Source organism: Mixophyes fleayi, chromosome 5 (assembly GCF_038048845.1).
Source record: "Mixophyes fleayi isolate aMixFle1 chromosome 5, aMixFle1.hap1, whole genome shotgun sequence".
NCBI classification, from domain to species: domain Eukaryota; kingdom Metazoa; phylum Chordata; class Amphibia; order Anura; family Limnodynastidae; genus Mixophyes; species Mixophyes fleayi.
The window spans coordinates 114,601,002-114,617,195 of NC_134406.1; the positions used below are offsets into that span (position 1 = coordinate 114,601,002).

The window sequence follows — 16,194 nt, forward strand, 5'->3', positions numbered from 1 at the left end:
AGTACCAGTACTTCAGAAACTCCAGGCAGGCAGATACAGTAGAGACGGAGCGGAAGAACAGGTATGGAGACAGGAGGGAAGAGGGGCCCTGCTCATACGAGCTTACATCCTAAGGGAGGGTAAACAGAATCAGGTACATAAGGGAGCCAGTGAAGCAACGGGCAGAGAGAAAGGGGGCAGGGGAGAACCAGAAGAGGTGAGAGGTTAAGTGGATGGTTGGTAGGCCTTAAGGAACAGGTGAGTTTTAAGAGCCCGCTTGAAGGAGCACAGATTGGGTGAGAGACGAATGGAGCGAGGGAGGTCGTTCCAGTGAAGGGGGGCAGCACGGGAGAAGTCTGAGCGCAGGGAGTGGGCGGGAGTGTGAATGGAGAGGAGGTTAGAGATGTAAGGGGCAGTAGACTGAGAGAGAGCCTTGTAAGTGGTGGTGAGGAGTATGAAAAGGATTCTGTAGAGGAAGGGGAGCCAGTGTAAGGAAAGAGAGAGGGGAGGCAGAGGAGAAGCGGCGAGAGAGGAAGATGAGTCTCGCAGCCGCATTGAGTACAGAGCGGAGGGGGGCAAGGCGAGAGCAGGGGAGGCCAGTAAGGAGGAGGTTGCAGTAGTCGAGACGGGAGATGATGAGAGCATGGATGATAGTTTTGGTGGCATCTTGAGAGAGGAAGGGACGGATGCGGGCAATGTTACGGAGTTGGAAGCGACAGGCTTGGGCAAGGGATCGAATGTGGGGGGCAAAAGAGAGAGAGGAGTCGAGAGTGACACCTAGGCAGCGGAGTTGGGTGACAGATGAGATAGTGGAGTTGTTAACAACGATAGAGAGGTCATGGTGGGAAGGGAGCCTGGGTGGGGGAAAGACAATGAGTTCGGTTTTGGAGATGTTAATTTTAAGAAAGCGAGAGGACATCCAGGATGAGATGGCTGAGAGGCAGCCAGTTACACGAGATAGGAGGGAGGAGGAATGATCAGGAGAAGAGATGTAGAGTTGAATATCATCAGCATATAGGTGATACTGAAGACCGAAAGAGGAGATGAGAGCCCCAAGGGAGGAAGTATAGAGCGAAAAGAGTAAAGGGCCAAGAACAGAGCCCTGAGGGACTCCAACAGGGAGAGGGGAGGGGGTGGAGGAAGAACCAGATGTGGATACGGAGAAGGAGCGATTTACAAGGTATGAGGTGAACCAGGCATGGACAGAGCCAGAGAGGCCGAGTGAGAGAAGAGTTTTCAGTAGAAGGGGGTGGTCCACGGTGTCGAAGGCCGCGGAGAGGTCAAGGAGGATGAGTATGGAGTAGTGACCCTTGGATTTGGCTGATAGGAGATCATCGGTAACTTTAGCCAGGGCTGTTTCAGTGGAGTGGAGGGGGCGGTAGCCGGATTGGAGAGGGTCAAGGAGGGAGTTGTCAGAGAGGTGTCTGGCGAGGCGGCTGCAGACAATCCGCTCAAGTAATTTGGAGGCATATGGGAGAAGAGAGATAGGGCGGTAGTTAGCAAGAGAGGTGGGGTCGAGATTGGGTTTCTTAGAGGAAACCCAACTTGAAGAAGGATTGTTTAGCGAGGGACAGGGCAGAGCAGAAAGAGGAGAGGATGAATTTGAAGTGAAGGAAGTCAGCCAGGGAACGAGATTTCCTCCAGAGGCGTTCAGCTGTGCGAGAGCACTTTTGGAGGGAGCGGGTGAGTTTGGAGTGCCAGGGTTGGGGAGTAAGGCGACGACGGCGGATAGAAGAGGCCGGGGCGATGGTGTCCAGGGCAGTAGTGAGGGATTGGTTGTAGAGAGAGGATGCCTGATCAGGGCAGGCCAGAGAGGGAAGGGGTGATAGGAGAGTTTCAAGAGAGGCGGAGAAGGAGATGGGGTCAATGGCGTCAAGGTTGCGCCTGGTGAGGGTGGCTTTAGGCGAGGTGGGAGAAGGGGAGGAGAACAGAGAGAAGGAGAGGAGATGGTGGTCGGAGAGTGGGAAGGGAGAGTTGGAGAAGTCAGAGAGATCACAGAGGTGAGAGAAGACAAGGTCGAGGGAGTGACCAAGACAGTGTGTAGGGGAGGAGGTCCACTGAGTGAGGCCAAGGGAGGAGGAAAGAGTGAGAAGTTTGATGGCGGCGGGGTCAGAACGGTGGTCAACAGGGATGTTAAAGTCACCCAGTATAAAGGAGGGCAGGTCAGAGGAAAGATAGTGGGGGAGCCAGGCGGCGAAGTTGTTGAGAAAAATAGAGGTAGGGCCAGGGGGACGGTAGATGATGGAGACACGGAGGTGGATGGGGGAGAAGAGCCAAATGGAGTGGACTTCAAAGGAGGAGAAGGAGAGGGAAGGTAGAGAGGGTATGACCTGAAAAGTGCAGTTAGGGGATAGGAGGAGGCCCACTCCCCCACCTGGACGCTCGTCTGGTGGAGTGGGTGAAAGAGAGGCCCCCATAGGAGAGAGCGGCAGGCTGTATTAATTAACAGGTCACCGTGGTTTTCAAAATGCAATTTGCGCACTGTTATTGTTTGTGTATGCCTGTGGTTTTATTAGTAGGGGGGGGGGGGAGGGGATGATGGTTCCATGGTCTCCCTCTGGTGTTGCTTATACAGAACACTACCCAACGAAGAGCATGTTGCACTAAGACCAAGGTGGAGGCACTGCGCTACTTAAGATTAAAGGTAGAGGGAATACCACAGGTCAAGGCACATTTAATTTAAAGCACCCACTCGACACTAGGGGAAAGAAAGGGGTGTTACATATGTAATGTGGAAAGTGTACTTCACAGACCATTGCTTACCTTCTGACTGCTTTCTGCTTTGTCGATACTGTCTTGGGAATATGGATTGGCTCTTTCAATGCACCTCTCAAGTGAATAGTTCTATCTTGTATAACTTCTCGTATATGCTTAATCCAATCTTGTTTATTTTCAATACTGGAGCCCTGAAAATTAATTCAATACTGTATTACTATAATTAGCTAATTAAAAAAAAAACTTCAATTACATCCTTTTCTATTCTAAACACTGAAAGAAGAATGACAATTGCTCAAAAAAAACAAAAAAAAATAAAATAAGATGAACACATTCAAAGCTAAACAATCTTTCTCTCTCTCTCTCCAGCTACCTATCTCACATTGGATCCTCAAATGTTATTTGTGCTATTCTGGCTAATCCAAACTGTACTCTGTATTAAAAACAGGGAACAGATAGTTTCACATATTACAATGCAGAGGAAGCTGACCAACATGCGCCTTGTGGACAGTACTACACCATACATAAACATGAATTCAATCTGATCTTTAACATGATCGTTGGTACAGTTTTTTTAATAACTTTATTTATAAAGTACCAACACACAATGTACACATACATTGTAGAAGTCCAAAGTAGGCCAAAATAGGTGATAGAACATACATCTGGAGGTGGCTGTTTGACAGTCCCTGCCTTAACACAGAAGAATGTACAAAAAGAGGTAACAAAAAGGCAAATAGAGAACACATACAATTAGATGGCCTAAACTGTGTCAAAATATTAAGTACCAAGCCACTGAATGATATTTCAGAGTGCAGTGGGCTATTTTCTGTAATGTAATAAGGAAGGGAGGGAGAGGGGCATGGGGAGGTATGGGTGATAAATTGAGACAAGATATGGGGCTTCCGGCGGCCAATGTTCCTCTATTTGAGGAAAACTGAATCAACCTATAACATCAAATCTGACAGGCTATAAGAAGAGGGATGAAGTATCTTGAGGATGTGCACTGATTGGTAAACTTTTAAATGGGTTAAGTCTTGTCTGCAAGTAGAGGGATTTTTATACTTGCGTTAAACAATTTTCTCTGAATCCATTGGAGGGCGCTGGAACCTTAGAGTATAAAGGCTCAGCCTGGAGTTCGGGCACTTTACATTTTCTTCACAGTTTTCTTAACTTTTCCCCCTCTATATCCCCTAGTCAGGCAGGAAGTTAGATATTTTTTTTTTATAACAAAGCTCCATAGGAACGAATGAAGGAACTAAACAATAAAAAGGAAAACAACTTTCTTTGACAACAATTAAGGTTGAACTAAAATAAAGGATAAGTAAAGCATAAACAGTGGGGTCACCGTGTCTGAATTCCGAGAAAAGATTCAACACAAGAATAAAAAAATATTTTCTTGATCATTCTCTTGGGGGACACTGGAAACTTGGGGACATCATATGGATAGGAACTCTCACAAATTGAGGTGTACACCACCTTCCCTCCAAGACTAGCATGTTTTGATGAAAAGACATTGAATCTGCAAAACTTTGTAAAAGTGTGGACCAAGAACAGATAGCAGCCTCACACAGCTACTGGTAGAATGTGTCCTCACATATTCAAAACCTGGTATTCTAAAGTAATCCACCTAGCAATAGTCTGCTTAGACGCAGGCCAATCACTTGTGGGCACAATAGAGAGCAAAAATATCATCCATTGGGCAAAATTCAAGAGTTCTACTAACAGGTGATGAGATCCCTTCTTGTACGAAGACCAACCACTGACTCAAGTAGAAACCACAATAATCTGATGTAAGTGAAACCTGCCACCTTAGCCTAAAAAGAGGGGGGGGGGGTTTCCCAAAGAACAGCCTGTCATCAAAAAAACATGAAGTGAGGAGACCTACAAGACAGAGCCCCTAGCTCGGATACATTTCTCACTGTAGAAATAGACCAAAAAAAAAAAAAAGTAAAACAAATTCAATTCTATCAAATCAAAACGCTAGAAAGGCGGAGGTTGTAAAGCTGTTCGTTCTAGGTTCAGATCCCGAAGAACTATTAGAGGAATGTATGTATGCATCACCCCCTATAAGAAAGACTGCACTTCTGCAAACCGATATCTGAACCTAAAAATAAATAAGTTCAAGATCCCCTTGAAGAATAGCAGAATGTAATTAACCTCTTCTTTTCACACCAACAGATTTAAGTCCTCCACACCCCATTATAATTATTGGCTGAAACTTGCTGTCCAGCCTGGAGCATAGATCTGACCACAGAGTAATAAATGCCTTTTTCTTTAAGAACCATGGCATCAACAGCCACACTGTTAAATCCAGCTGTGTAAACCTAGAAATAATAGGTACCAGAGAAAAACTCCACAACATGCCCAGAACCATGTTGACAATGCCCATGTACCATGACCTTCTTTGTCAGTTCAGAAACACCAGAATCCAATGGGAAGCCCTCTTTTTACCTTCTTTAGAACCCATAGAAGCATTAAGGGAACAGGTAAAATCAGATGAAAGTTCCATCGGATAGACATGTTGTCTGCCAAAGCCTTTGTATCTCTTGACGTTGAGCATAAGTGCTACATTTTGTGGTTCAACAAAGATGTCATAATGTCGACAATCTGGCTGACCCCATATTTGTACAATCTGTTAAAAGAGTGCCGGATAAAAAACATTTTTTCCGGGGTGTAGGCCTGCTTGGTGAGAAAATCTACTACCCAGTTTTCCACCCCTGATATGAACACAGCTGAAGTAAATGAGACATTCCGCTTTGCCAAGCACATTAGTCTGTTAGTTTACCTCATGTCAATGGAGTTCATGATGTATCCCTGATGGTTTATGTATGCCTACTGCTGTGGTATTGTCCAACTGAATCTTTATGGCCTTTCCTCACAACAGAACATGCACTCTGACTAGAATGTTTAACACCGCCCTCATTTCTAGCACATCGATTGGGAGCTTTGACTCCTCCATTGTCCCTGAAAACACCACTGAAGTGTGGTAGCTCCTAATTTCGAAGGTTGGCATGTGTCACAACTGTCCATTCCCAAGATACAACACCTGTTGAAGTTGTCAACCTTCGGCAATCTGAGGAGCAACTGACATATTTATGTAGACAGTCTGATGAACCGGCTGGTAAATAGCTGGCTGACTTGTTCCATTTTGATATAAGCTTGATCTGTAATCCCATGAATGAAATCATACAAAAATCCACCACCTCAAAGGTTGACACCATATTCCCTAATATTGTTATGTAAAAAAGAGCCAAAAAGGTCCATGACAATCCCTATGAAGAATTTTTCTTGAATTCCAGCAAAAACACCTTCTGCTGTCTGATGTTGAACACCAGTCCTAGGAAACCTATCCACGGCACAACAATAAGTTTGTTTTTCCATTAATCTATTATCCATCCATGGGATTCTGAAGTCTGGCCAGTTTCTTGCAAATGGACTCGAAGCAAATTCAAGAACCCACCTGAATCAAGAGATCAATCAGGTAAGGAAGAATAGTCACTCACTGCACGACTACAGAGTAGCCTTCACATGATCTTGGTGAACATGAGTTTTACGTTGTTGTCAGGCCGAAAGGTAGAGCCCAAAATTTGAAATGGTGGGCCTGAATCACAAATCTGAAAAGGCATTGGTGTCCTTCATAGATCAGAACATGCAAGCATTCATCCTCAATATCCATGGAGACCATGAACTTGTTCTGTTCCATGCTGCTTATGATAGACCTCAAAAACATCTTGAACCTGTCTACTCGAAGCTGGGTGTTTAGGGTTTTTAGATTCATAATGGGTCGAAAGGATCAGTCTGGTAATTGGACCAAGAAGAGAGTTGAATATAATCTTCACCCCTTATTGCTCTTCTGGGACTGGAAAAACTAACAATGAGAGAAAATTAAAATCAGAATAGCTTCCCACAACTCAAATTCTTATTTTGCAAACGATAAGAATGGTGGCAAAAAACTTTCTGGGTAGGGACTTAGAGACCTATGGTGAATCCACGATTTCTCTAACACAAATGGTGGAACTAAACCACCAGTTCTGAAAGAGAAATAGACAGGCTTCCAAAACAGATGCTCCGTCTATGTTGTCCTCCAAAGTAGCGGAGGATCTGGTTATGGAATTATGACTACTTGCCATTCCTGAAATAAACAAAAGCTAGAAAACCTAGCTGTAGGAGCACTAAACAGGCAGAAAAGAACACTTTCCACTGATGGCCTAGCCTATAATTTTATTCAGTTTTGGATAGCATAAGACAATTCCAGAGAAAGGCTGAGGACTCTAGAGGACATTTACACTGCAGTTCCCATGCTTTTATCCAGAATAAATGATGCGCAATTCACGCTTGATCCAGGCATCGTATAAAAAGTCTTCCAACTCGGGAGAAGGAAATTGCTGTTTAAGAGGAAGAAGAAACAAAGTGTCAGGTACCTTGCTATCCTGAACATTTAGTGCTTGCCAAACAACCAACAATAAAATGCTCAACCCCTTGCCAACTATTAGAATCAATTAATTATCTAGGTTTGAATCCTGCTGTGTTTCAGACTCTCAATGTTCCTCTCAGACAGAAGGTGAGGTCCTTCCATCTCAGAGGAACACAGAGTATGAAACACAGCAGGATTCATACGCTGCTGAAGCTTAATCCATTTAAAGGAGGAGAAAACCCTAAAAAGGCTCTGCATTAAATGTGTCAGGAAGCAATAGACTAAAGATCAAGCCTGATTAAGCACTAGGCAGTTTAGCATGAAACCTAAAAAACCTCATAGATGCAACTCTCCCCTTCCTCTAGGTTTAGCTTTGGAAGTACTCCACTTACCACACATTACCAGAAGTTTGTTTGAAATAAAGGACAGTTGCAGTGCTCATGCTAGGTGAAAGTGAGCATACAATGCAGACAAGAGTCAAGAGCGAAATGACCGAATTAAAACCACATCACAAATACATTCACAATTCATTTAATACTTCCCTACAGAGGCATAGGAAAGAGGAGGAGTTGAGATACCAGGCTGTTTAAAAAAAAAAAAAAAAAAAAATATTCTTAAGTGGGCTTGTTTCAGTGATTAAAAAACCCTCCAAGGAGGAAGCTCTGGCTGTCAGTGAATAGCACAATGCCCCTAGGGCCCAGTACAGGTAATGGCCACAGTTGCTGGGGCTGACTGCAACTAAGAAAAGCTCCCCTCTCCAGGTGAAAGGAGAAACTTTTCTTTGTGAAGAAAACATAAAAGTGCCCAATTTCCCTCCAAAGTTCCAGTGTCCCCTAAAAAGATTATATAGAAATATAATTTGTACTTCCAAGCTCTTTAAACATATATATCTGTGAATGTTACATTGTCTGCATAAACCTGCTTCTATTTTTGTGCTTTAGATTGTGTCATATACAGATGTATGTTTAATTATTTCCCAGATTACAATAATTAACAAAATAATCAATATGCAGACATTTAATGAGAATGACAATTTTACAATACACTTTTTTACCTTAAGAACAATTTTGTTGTCAGATGATGGAGTTCTGCCAACCCAAAGTGCAAATTTACACGGGTCTCCTTCCACGTGTTCTGTGACTCCTAACTCTGAGGTCTGCATAAAAAAAGGTTATTTTGTACTCTATTTGTGCATCAACTATGTGCTGAAGATTACATAAGGAATAAAAAAAAGTTTTGTTTTTATGAATACATTTAAGGGCAAAGAGAAACCAGAAAAAAAAAATACCTGTAAACATACTAGTCATATTACATAAAATCACTGTAGAATGACCAGTCAAGAAGTTTTTTTTAAATGTCATTACAACAGATAAGCAAAGTTAGAATTAAATACAATTTATCATTATTAAACCATGATTTATTCAGAAAACAAAATCTCTGAATTGTTATCTCTGCTTTCTGTCCTTTTTTACATACAGGCCAGTTTCATTAGATCCAGTTTTGAGTCTGTCTTAATTCAAAATCTTCCATTAGCATTGATGCACATATATGAGACACTATACATAATCAGGTGGGGAAGGCCTCATTTTATATACTATTTTAATATGATTACTATTTTTTTTACTTATATGACCTATGATCAATACAGTTTTGCTTGAACTTATTGGATATAACGACGTTGGTTCCAACAACGTAATGGGTACAAGAAAAAGTAGATTTTTGTACTCATCGTAAAATCCATTTCTCTAACATTCTATGCTTACTATAGGGTATAAATGACGCTGTGTTCGGGGTAAGGCACCTATACAGTAAAGACTTTACGGGTTTGCTCCTCCCCCTTTATGCCCCCTGTACAGAGACCCATCAGTTTTTTTAACGAACAAACCTAAAGAATATGACTGAAATGACAACCAAACAAGAACCACACAACTGAAAAACAGAATGAAGAACAAAAAGGGTGGTAGCGCAGAGTCCGCCAAATGGATTCAGAGTAATTTAACAACGAGAACAAAAATTCTCTTTTCTTATTCAGGCCATTTGTGGGACACAGTTTCCCATGGCGTAAATTCCAATACTGGCCCTAGCTAGGGGTGGGTATGCCTAGACACTGCTGCGCGCAAAACTTTTCAGCCAAAACTGGTGTCTTTTGAAACAATTTCATTAAACCTGACGCAACTGTTAAACCAAGGCTCAAGGCCAAGTCGCCCAGGAGGTACTTACTGATCTAATTGAGTGTGCATTAATATCTTCAGTAACCTGTTTACGCTCTCCAAGCCAGACAGATGATAGTTACGAGGTGGATTAAGGCTGTCTTCTCGTTTGTGTTGTACAGGACAAGGAGGCTATATGTTCTACGCAAGGAGGCTATATGTTCTACGCAAGGAGGCCGATCGGTTCCGTAGATCCTCAAGGCCCTAACATCATCCAACGATGAAGCGATTTTTCCCTTCTGGATGTCGAGTCCTGGCCTAGCACAGGGATAACAATATCTCTCTTTGAAATTGAATATTAACACTACCTTGGGCTGGAGAGAAGCCCTAGTGTGCGTAACAGCTTTGTTGTTGTGAAATACAAGAAATGGTGAGCTGCAAAACAGGGGAACCAATTCAGAGACTCGCCACTCAGAAGAGGTGATGAGCAAAAGGTACACCTTCCGGGTAAGAAACTTGAAGTCAAGTGATTGCAGAGGCTCAAAAGATGGCTTTTGTAGCACTGAAAGGACCAAGTTCAGATCCAATAGTGCTACCAGTGGAATAAAGGACCCTTGCACATAAAAATCCCCCCTGAAGAAAAGTCTGGACATAAGGTAGTAACCAGTTTTCAATGGAAGAAGATGGATAACTCGATACCTGGACTATCAGTGAATCTAATTTTAACCTCCGTCCAGGCCATCCTGTAAGAAGGACTAGAATTGAGCCAAACTAAAAAAAAGGGGAGCACCTTTTCTTTCACACTAGCCGATATAAATTTTCCATACTCTGTATTGATTTATAAAAGAGGCCAATTTCCTGGCGTTATCATTATCTTGATGACCTTTGCAGATAGACCCTTAGCACGAAGAATCATGGCCTCAACCGCAATGTCATCAAAGCTAGCCATGCTAAGTCCTGGTGGTAAAATGGGTCCTGGTTTAGATAATCTTCTCTGAGAGAGCCTCCATTGTGGTTCTGTGCTTAGAAGATCGACGTACCAGGATATTCTTGATCAGTCTGGTTCCACCAAATTTACAGGCACACCCTCTCTCTTGACCTTCTGCAGTACCTGTAGTAGCATTGGAATCTGAGGGAAAAGGTACACTAGCTAGTACTGCCAGGTGACAGTCTTGGCATCCACTAAAAATGATTGCGGATCCCTGGTTCTTGCACAGTAACAAGCTAACATGTAGCTCAGTCTAGAGGCCATCATTTAGACCTCTGGTGGACCACACCTAACCACAATGTGGTAGAACACTTCCGTTTGGACCTCGACCATCTGGCTAAAATCTTAATCTGGAATATCCCTGAGAGTAAATGAAGAAATTGCACCACTCTGAACCAAGATACTATTCTCCCCATCAGCTTCAAGTAATGGAGAATGTCTGAGGAGGAACAAGGCTTTTACTTGTTTACGAACACACAGATGCGATTCCATCATTGTCAAGCACAAATGGGTCAGGAAAAGAGGGGTGAAGTTTGCCTTTAACAAAAGGTCATCTAGGTATGGTATGACAGCCACCCCTTTGGTCATTGAGAGCTGCCATAACTATCGAAGATACCCTTGATGCTGTACCCACACCAAAGGGTAGTGACCTAAATTGGTAATGAGATTTTACCTCCGCAGACCCAAGAAGCCTTTCCATATTGGGATATGGAGACACGCATACTTTATGTCAATGGAAGGGAGAAATTTCTCTCGTTCCATAGCGTTAGTCACTTAACGTGTGGAATTAATCTGTCGACCCCCAAGTATAAATTTAGGGACTACAGGATCAGGAAGGGCTGGAAAGAAAAATCTGGTTTCTGCACAAGAAAGAGGTTTGCCTAGTAACCCAAAGCCTCCTGCTCCTTCTGGACTGGGACGATCATCCTTGACAACAACTGGAACTGAATGGCCCCTTGCATGGCCAGTCACCTGGCTCTGTCTCTTGGAAGAGGAGTGGAAAAGAAACACTTTTGAGACGACCCTAGGAAGTCCAGGATGTAAAGACTTCCCACTATGCCCCTCACCCACGTCTGTGAAAGGATCCACTGGTCTCAAAAGACCACGAGACGGCCCACAACATGGAGCTTTATGGGTAGGGAGGGGGTCACTTATGCAGATTGTTTGTCAGTGGGCTTGGAACCAGGTTGTCCAAGCCTGTTTACCCCATTGGGAAGGGCTGGCTCCTCGTGAAAGATCATCTCGTTTTAGCATTGTATCGAAAGGACCAGAATCTATGGCCTCTAGTCTATGGGGCATTAATCAGAGTGGATTTAAAAACCCATTTATGTTTCAGCAGGTTATTTGTTCAGACACACTGTTGCAGCTGCTTGGTTGATCACAGCGTGGAAAAATTAGCTGGTAAACTCAGTGAAGGCATACAATTTGGGATGCCTAGGTGGCAGTGGATGCCAGCGACAGACCATTTAAAGGAGGCATCCAAATACTTGGGTGATGCCATCATTGATGCAGGTCTGGGTCTATCAAGAACCTATGCCTTAGTGGTAGCAGCCTGATGGACAGGGTGTAGATGCATAGTACAAAGAGACAAGGAAGCCTTACCAATTGAGGATACTGTCCTTTTCAGTCCAGAAACGGACAAGATCATCTCGCAGACTGTCTTTTAAGGAAGATGCACTCAGAACAGGAATGGTGGTGGATTTAGCAAGATGAGCAAAGAGGGCATGGACTCTTTGCGGAATCTCCTATTTCTCTGTGTCTGATTCAGAGAAGGGGCGTTGAAACCGGAACCTTCTCACAACCGATCTGGTTTCTGCCAAGCCTTATTCAAGATTTCAGCTTACAGCAGGGAGGAAGGAAAATAAACGGTTTGCTTCTTTTTCCTTTTGAATAGGGAAACATCAGGAAACACCGGCTCAACATACTGAATAGCAAGGTCTGTGTGACCGCTAAAATTAAATCCTCCCCGCCGCTACAGGAGAATTCGTTGTCTTATTCACTCATGTGTACACAGTTTAGGTCCCCTTGGATCCCACCCTCTACCTGAGAGGAGTGTTCAGATTCAAAATCTCTGATCACATGGACTTGGGGTAATAGCCCGACGCTTATGAGGCAATGGACTGAGTTAGCGTCTTGGCTCAGGCTGGCTCCGACATTTCTGTTGCATCCTCCCCGGACATATGTGGACCCTGGTCCTCAGAATCACAAGTCGTGCATCAGGCATCTGGTTCCGAACGCTCACTGGGTAACTTTCCATGACATTTAGAAGAGATGAAGTAGAATACAGATCTGCTCCAGGCAGCCTTGGATCTGGAAGCAGTTCTTTTTTCCTGACAGAATAAAGGCAGAAACACAGAAAAAAGAAGGAAAAAACCATAGAATACAATCTAGGACACAGAGATTGATTTAGCAGGCTCTGCACAAATATATAAAACAATCGCGTTTATTTTTAAATAGGAGTGCTAAATAAAGTCAGTACTCAACCACAAGAAGGAGAGAGAGTATAACAACAAACCTGAAAAATGTTAACAAGGTATGACAATATTTTATAATTTAGGAAACAAATAGGAAATGGCAGGTTTCTGGCACAGCATTCCACCAAAGGGGAGGTGCTACTAGTGGAGAAAAAAAAGCAACTTCACCCCATCTCCAACTCAATTATGGCAGCTCGTTACCCTGCCACAATAGCCCCTGGTGTGGGGCTTACTCTGCGCAGCTTTCACCCGACTATTTCCTGGACTATCTGAGTGTCCAATGCTGTCTACCTCACATCTTCATTGTAGAGTCACTCTTTCTGGTAGCCAGGAGAGCCCACAGTCAGCCCTGTCTCACCCACGCTGGAAAAGACTTGGGCTAGCTTGTCGTGGCTCCAAGATGTGGTCTGATCCTGTGTTCTTAATCACCAATACGTGAAGCTGACCTTGTGAACTTTCTCCGGTAGCACTGCCATTGGAGAGTCGGGGCGTAGAAATAAGCGCTTATGGCACAATCACCGCTTTCATGCAACTGTGTTCTCCACAACACCACCACTGTTAGTAAGCTAGAAAATAATAAAAGAAAACCTAAAGAAATGCACCCTACTACTTATGCACTAAATAAAAAACTGATGCGTCTCTGTACAGGGGACATAGAGGGTTAAGAGCAGGGCAGACAAGTCTTTATTGTATTAGTGCCTTACTCCGGGCAAAGTGCCCTCTATTCCTCATGGTAAGCAGCGTCTCCCAAGTGGCCTGAATGAGAAATACAGAGATTAAAAATCAACTGTGACTAAGATGCGAGTACAATCACAGATAATACAGCTTTTGTTGCAACCAGCACGCATGTCTGACTTTTTTAAATACCATGTACTGCAATATTATCTGTATGTACAATGTATAAATGTAAAACTCCATTCCTAAAATCTCTAATTACCCTAATGCATACAATACAAAATGTTCTCCCTTACTTGTGCACCCAATACCTATTTCCTTAAAAGAGCTCAGTTCCTGTTCCTCCGCTTGAGAATTAACAGCTGGACATAATGAAAATACTTCCCCTCCCCTGCAGTTCCTGAGATCAGCTCCCAGGTTTTCAATACAAGACATTAAGTTGAGAGGGAATTAAATCCTCTCACCAATAAATTGATCAATGGCCATTGTTACAAATACTTATCAACTGACCTAGTGGAGTCAGTAACAGCATGGACCACTACTACTTCATCATCTGTATTAACAAATGTTAGTTCAATACACTGAAATACTACTCTTCTTATTACGGTTTGGTTTTCAATACAGAGTGAATTTTAAAGTAGCTGTATAAAATATCCAGTGTTCTCCGATTTGTCGGAGGAACTTTATCTTTATATAAATTTAATCACCCCTCCCCCAGAATGCATAGAACAAATGTTACATGGAAATTTGATCTAGAGTAGTAGGTGGGTTTAAGCAAACTCTTCCACCAGCAATAAAGGATATGATACTTCCAGGGGACTTTGTAACAGAAACAGCAGTGATAACAAGGATGAGACCCAAACCAATCTATGAGTCAGGCAACAGAGACACTTGTATAATTCTTGAAGCTTAACATTAAACGCTACTTACAAATAATTTCATCTTGTAAATATACTTGCTTCTTCCACTGGAATCTTTCACCTCTTTACTGAAGACTAGAGACATCTCAAAAAGAAAAAGATGTCTCTCTCTGCCCTTCCTAATCAAAGTTTTAGGGTCCCAAACTTGGAAGGATTCCTGTAGAATCAGTTCTCCCTGAGATTCAATGTTCTCCTCAAAACCTGGAGTTGTGAAGATGAAAGAAAATTTAGAGATAAAAATTATAAATCACAACAAATAACTAAACTCTTATAAGAGCTATTAACCTGCATGTTGTAATAGGAAGGGGAAATCATGTCATAAAAAAAATCTGTGCCTTCACTGTAGGTAAGGCCTATTTGGATTCTCAATTGTCTCAAATCAAAATTTGAGGTAAGGTCCCTGTGTTATATGCAGCAAATTAACAAAAGGGAAACTTTAGCAAACTTTCTTTGAATATTGAAGTGAATTATACTGTACACTTATAAAAAAAACATGGTATCTGCCCATGATCCAAGGGTACTTTTTATAGATTGTTTAAAGAGGACCAATCATCAAACTACTTTTGTTTTTATTAACCATGACCCTTTCCATCCAAGAGAGAGCATTTAATTCAACACATTCTTCATGTGAAGGCTGTTGTCTGGGCAACGTTCCACCAGAACTCACCACAGGAGAGCTTGTGAGTGATACAGGAACGTGCCCTCTATATGTTCACCGTTGTGTACAGGTAGTAAGTACTTTTGAATGTAAACCTATCATGGCGTAACTTTTAAAATATCTCTTAAACCTCAAATTCTATGACTCCTACCAAAATTATGCTAGCCACCAGTGCCAATATGTCAATCTTTTTCAGGTGTATTTTTACAAGAGCCTGAGAGTCTATTTGTACACAAATTATCTCTTCCTCATCTCTCCTCACAGCTTTCATGTGGACTGGGAGAGATCAAACTGTTGAGACTCAAATCATTGTAATGTTCACAGCACCACAATTTCAAAAGATGAGTTAATCATGTGGGTTGCAGTGACCAGTCTTCTTATGTGAATACATTACTGGGGGCAAGTCAGTATCATAATGGGAAGGGGGGAAAAGGATGTCAGCAGGAAGTCAGGTTCATAAAGGAAGGAGTAGGCCCTAGTACTTAGTGATGCAAGGCTCATGTGTCATATAGCTAAAAAAAAAACAATTCGTAAGATTACTGTATCAAAAGCATTTATATGAAACAAAGTTCATACAGACAAGTTATTCAGTTACCAAAGCAGTTATTCCATACGTATATTTTTTTTTCCCAACAGTAGCTGTTTTGTAACTTTCTAATAAATGGAGAAGAGAAGCTACACGCTTCTGTCCTCTTCGGACTGGGTATTACACAAAGTATTCCACCCAAAGCCGAATTCAGTTTTTGGTGTAATTATCCTATCAAATGGCCATTTGAGTTCTGAAATAACTGTTGAATGCAGAATATCCTGACTGACCAGTTCTCAAACAATTACTCTTATGTTTTGCTCAAGATAATGGTACCAATAGTTTGTCAGTACATATTTGCCCAAATTTATTCTTTATAGACAAACTTGTATACATGCACAAATACATATACAATTATTATTATTATGATTATTACTTTTGTTTATTTGTATAGCACCACCATATTACGCAGAGCATTCCAGAGAATACTGAATCCAGTCTTTGTCCCATTGGAGTTTAAAGTCTAAACTCCCTACCACACAAATACACTAGTGAAGTCAGAAGCCAATTAAACTGTATTTTTTTGGGAAGTAACCAGCGCACACAGAAGCAACCAATACAAACATGGGGAGAAGATAAAAACTGCATATAGATAGCGCCCTGGTCGGAATCAAACCCATGGACCCTGCGCT

The 16,194-nt window shown here is 42.4% G+C and overlaps 1 protein-coding gene across 13 annotated transcripts in view; it reads right to left on the reverse strand.

Annotated features, from left to right (window-relative positions):
* TRIO (trio Rho guanine nucleotide exchange factor) overlaps positions 1-16,194 on the reverse strand; it is a 535,982-nt gene that overhangs the window by 285,896 nt on the left and 233,892 nt on the right. For all 13 annotated transcript variants that reach the window (XR_012692805.1, XR_012692806.1, XR_012692804.1 and 10 more), the window contains exons 30-32: positions 14,329-14,519; positions 8,166-8,267; positions 2,743-2,885 (exon numbers count right to left, since the gene is read on the reverse strand). Coding sequence is in view for 4 of the 13 variants with exons in the window: in XM_075212723.1 (XP_075068824.1) it covers positions 2,743-2,885; positions 8,166-8,267; positions 14,329-14,519 (436 nt within the window). In the remaining 9 variants the exon portion in view is untranslated. The remainder of the gene's footprint in view (positions 1-2,742; positions 2,886-8,165; positions 8,268-14,328; positions 14,520-16,194) is intronic.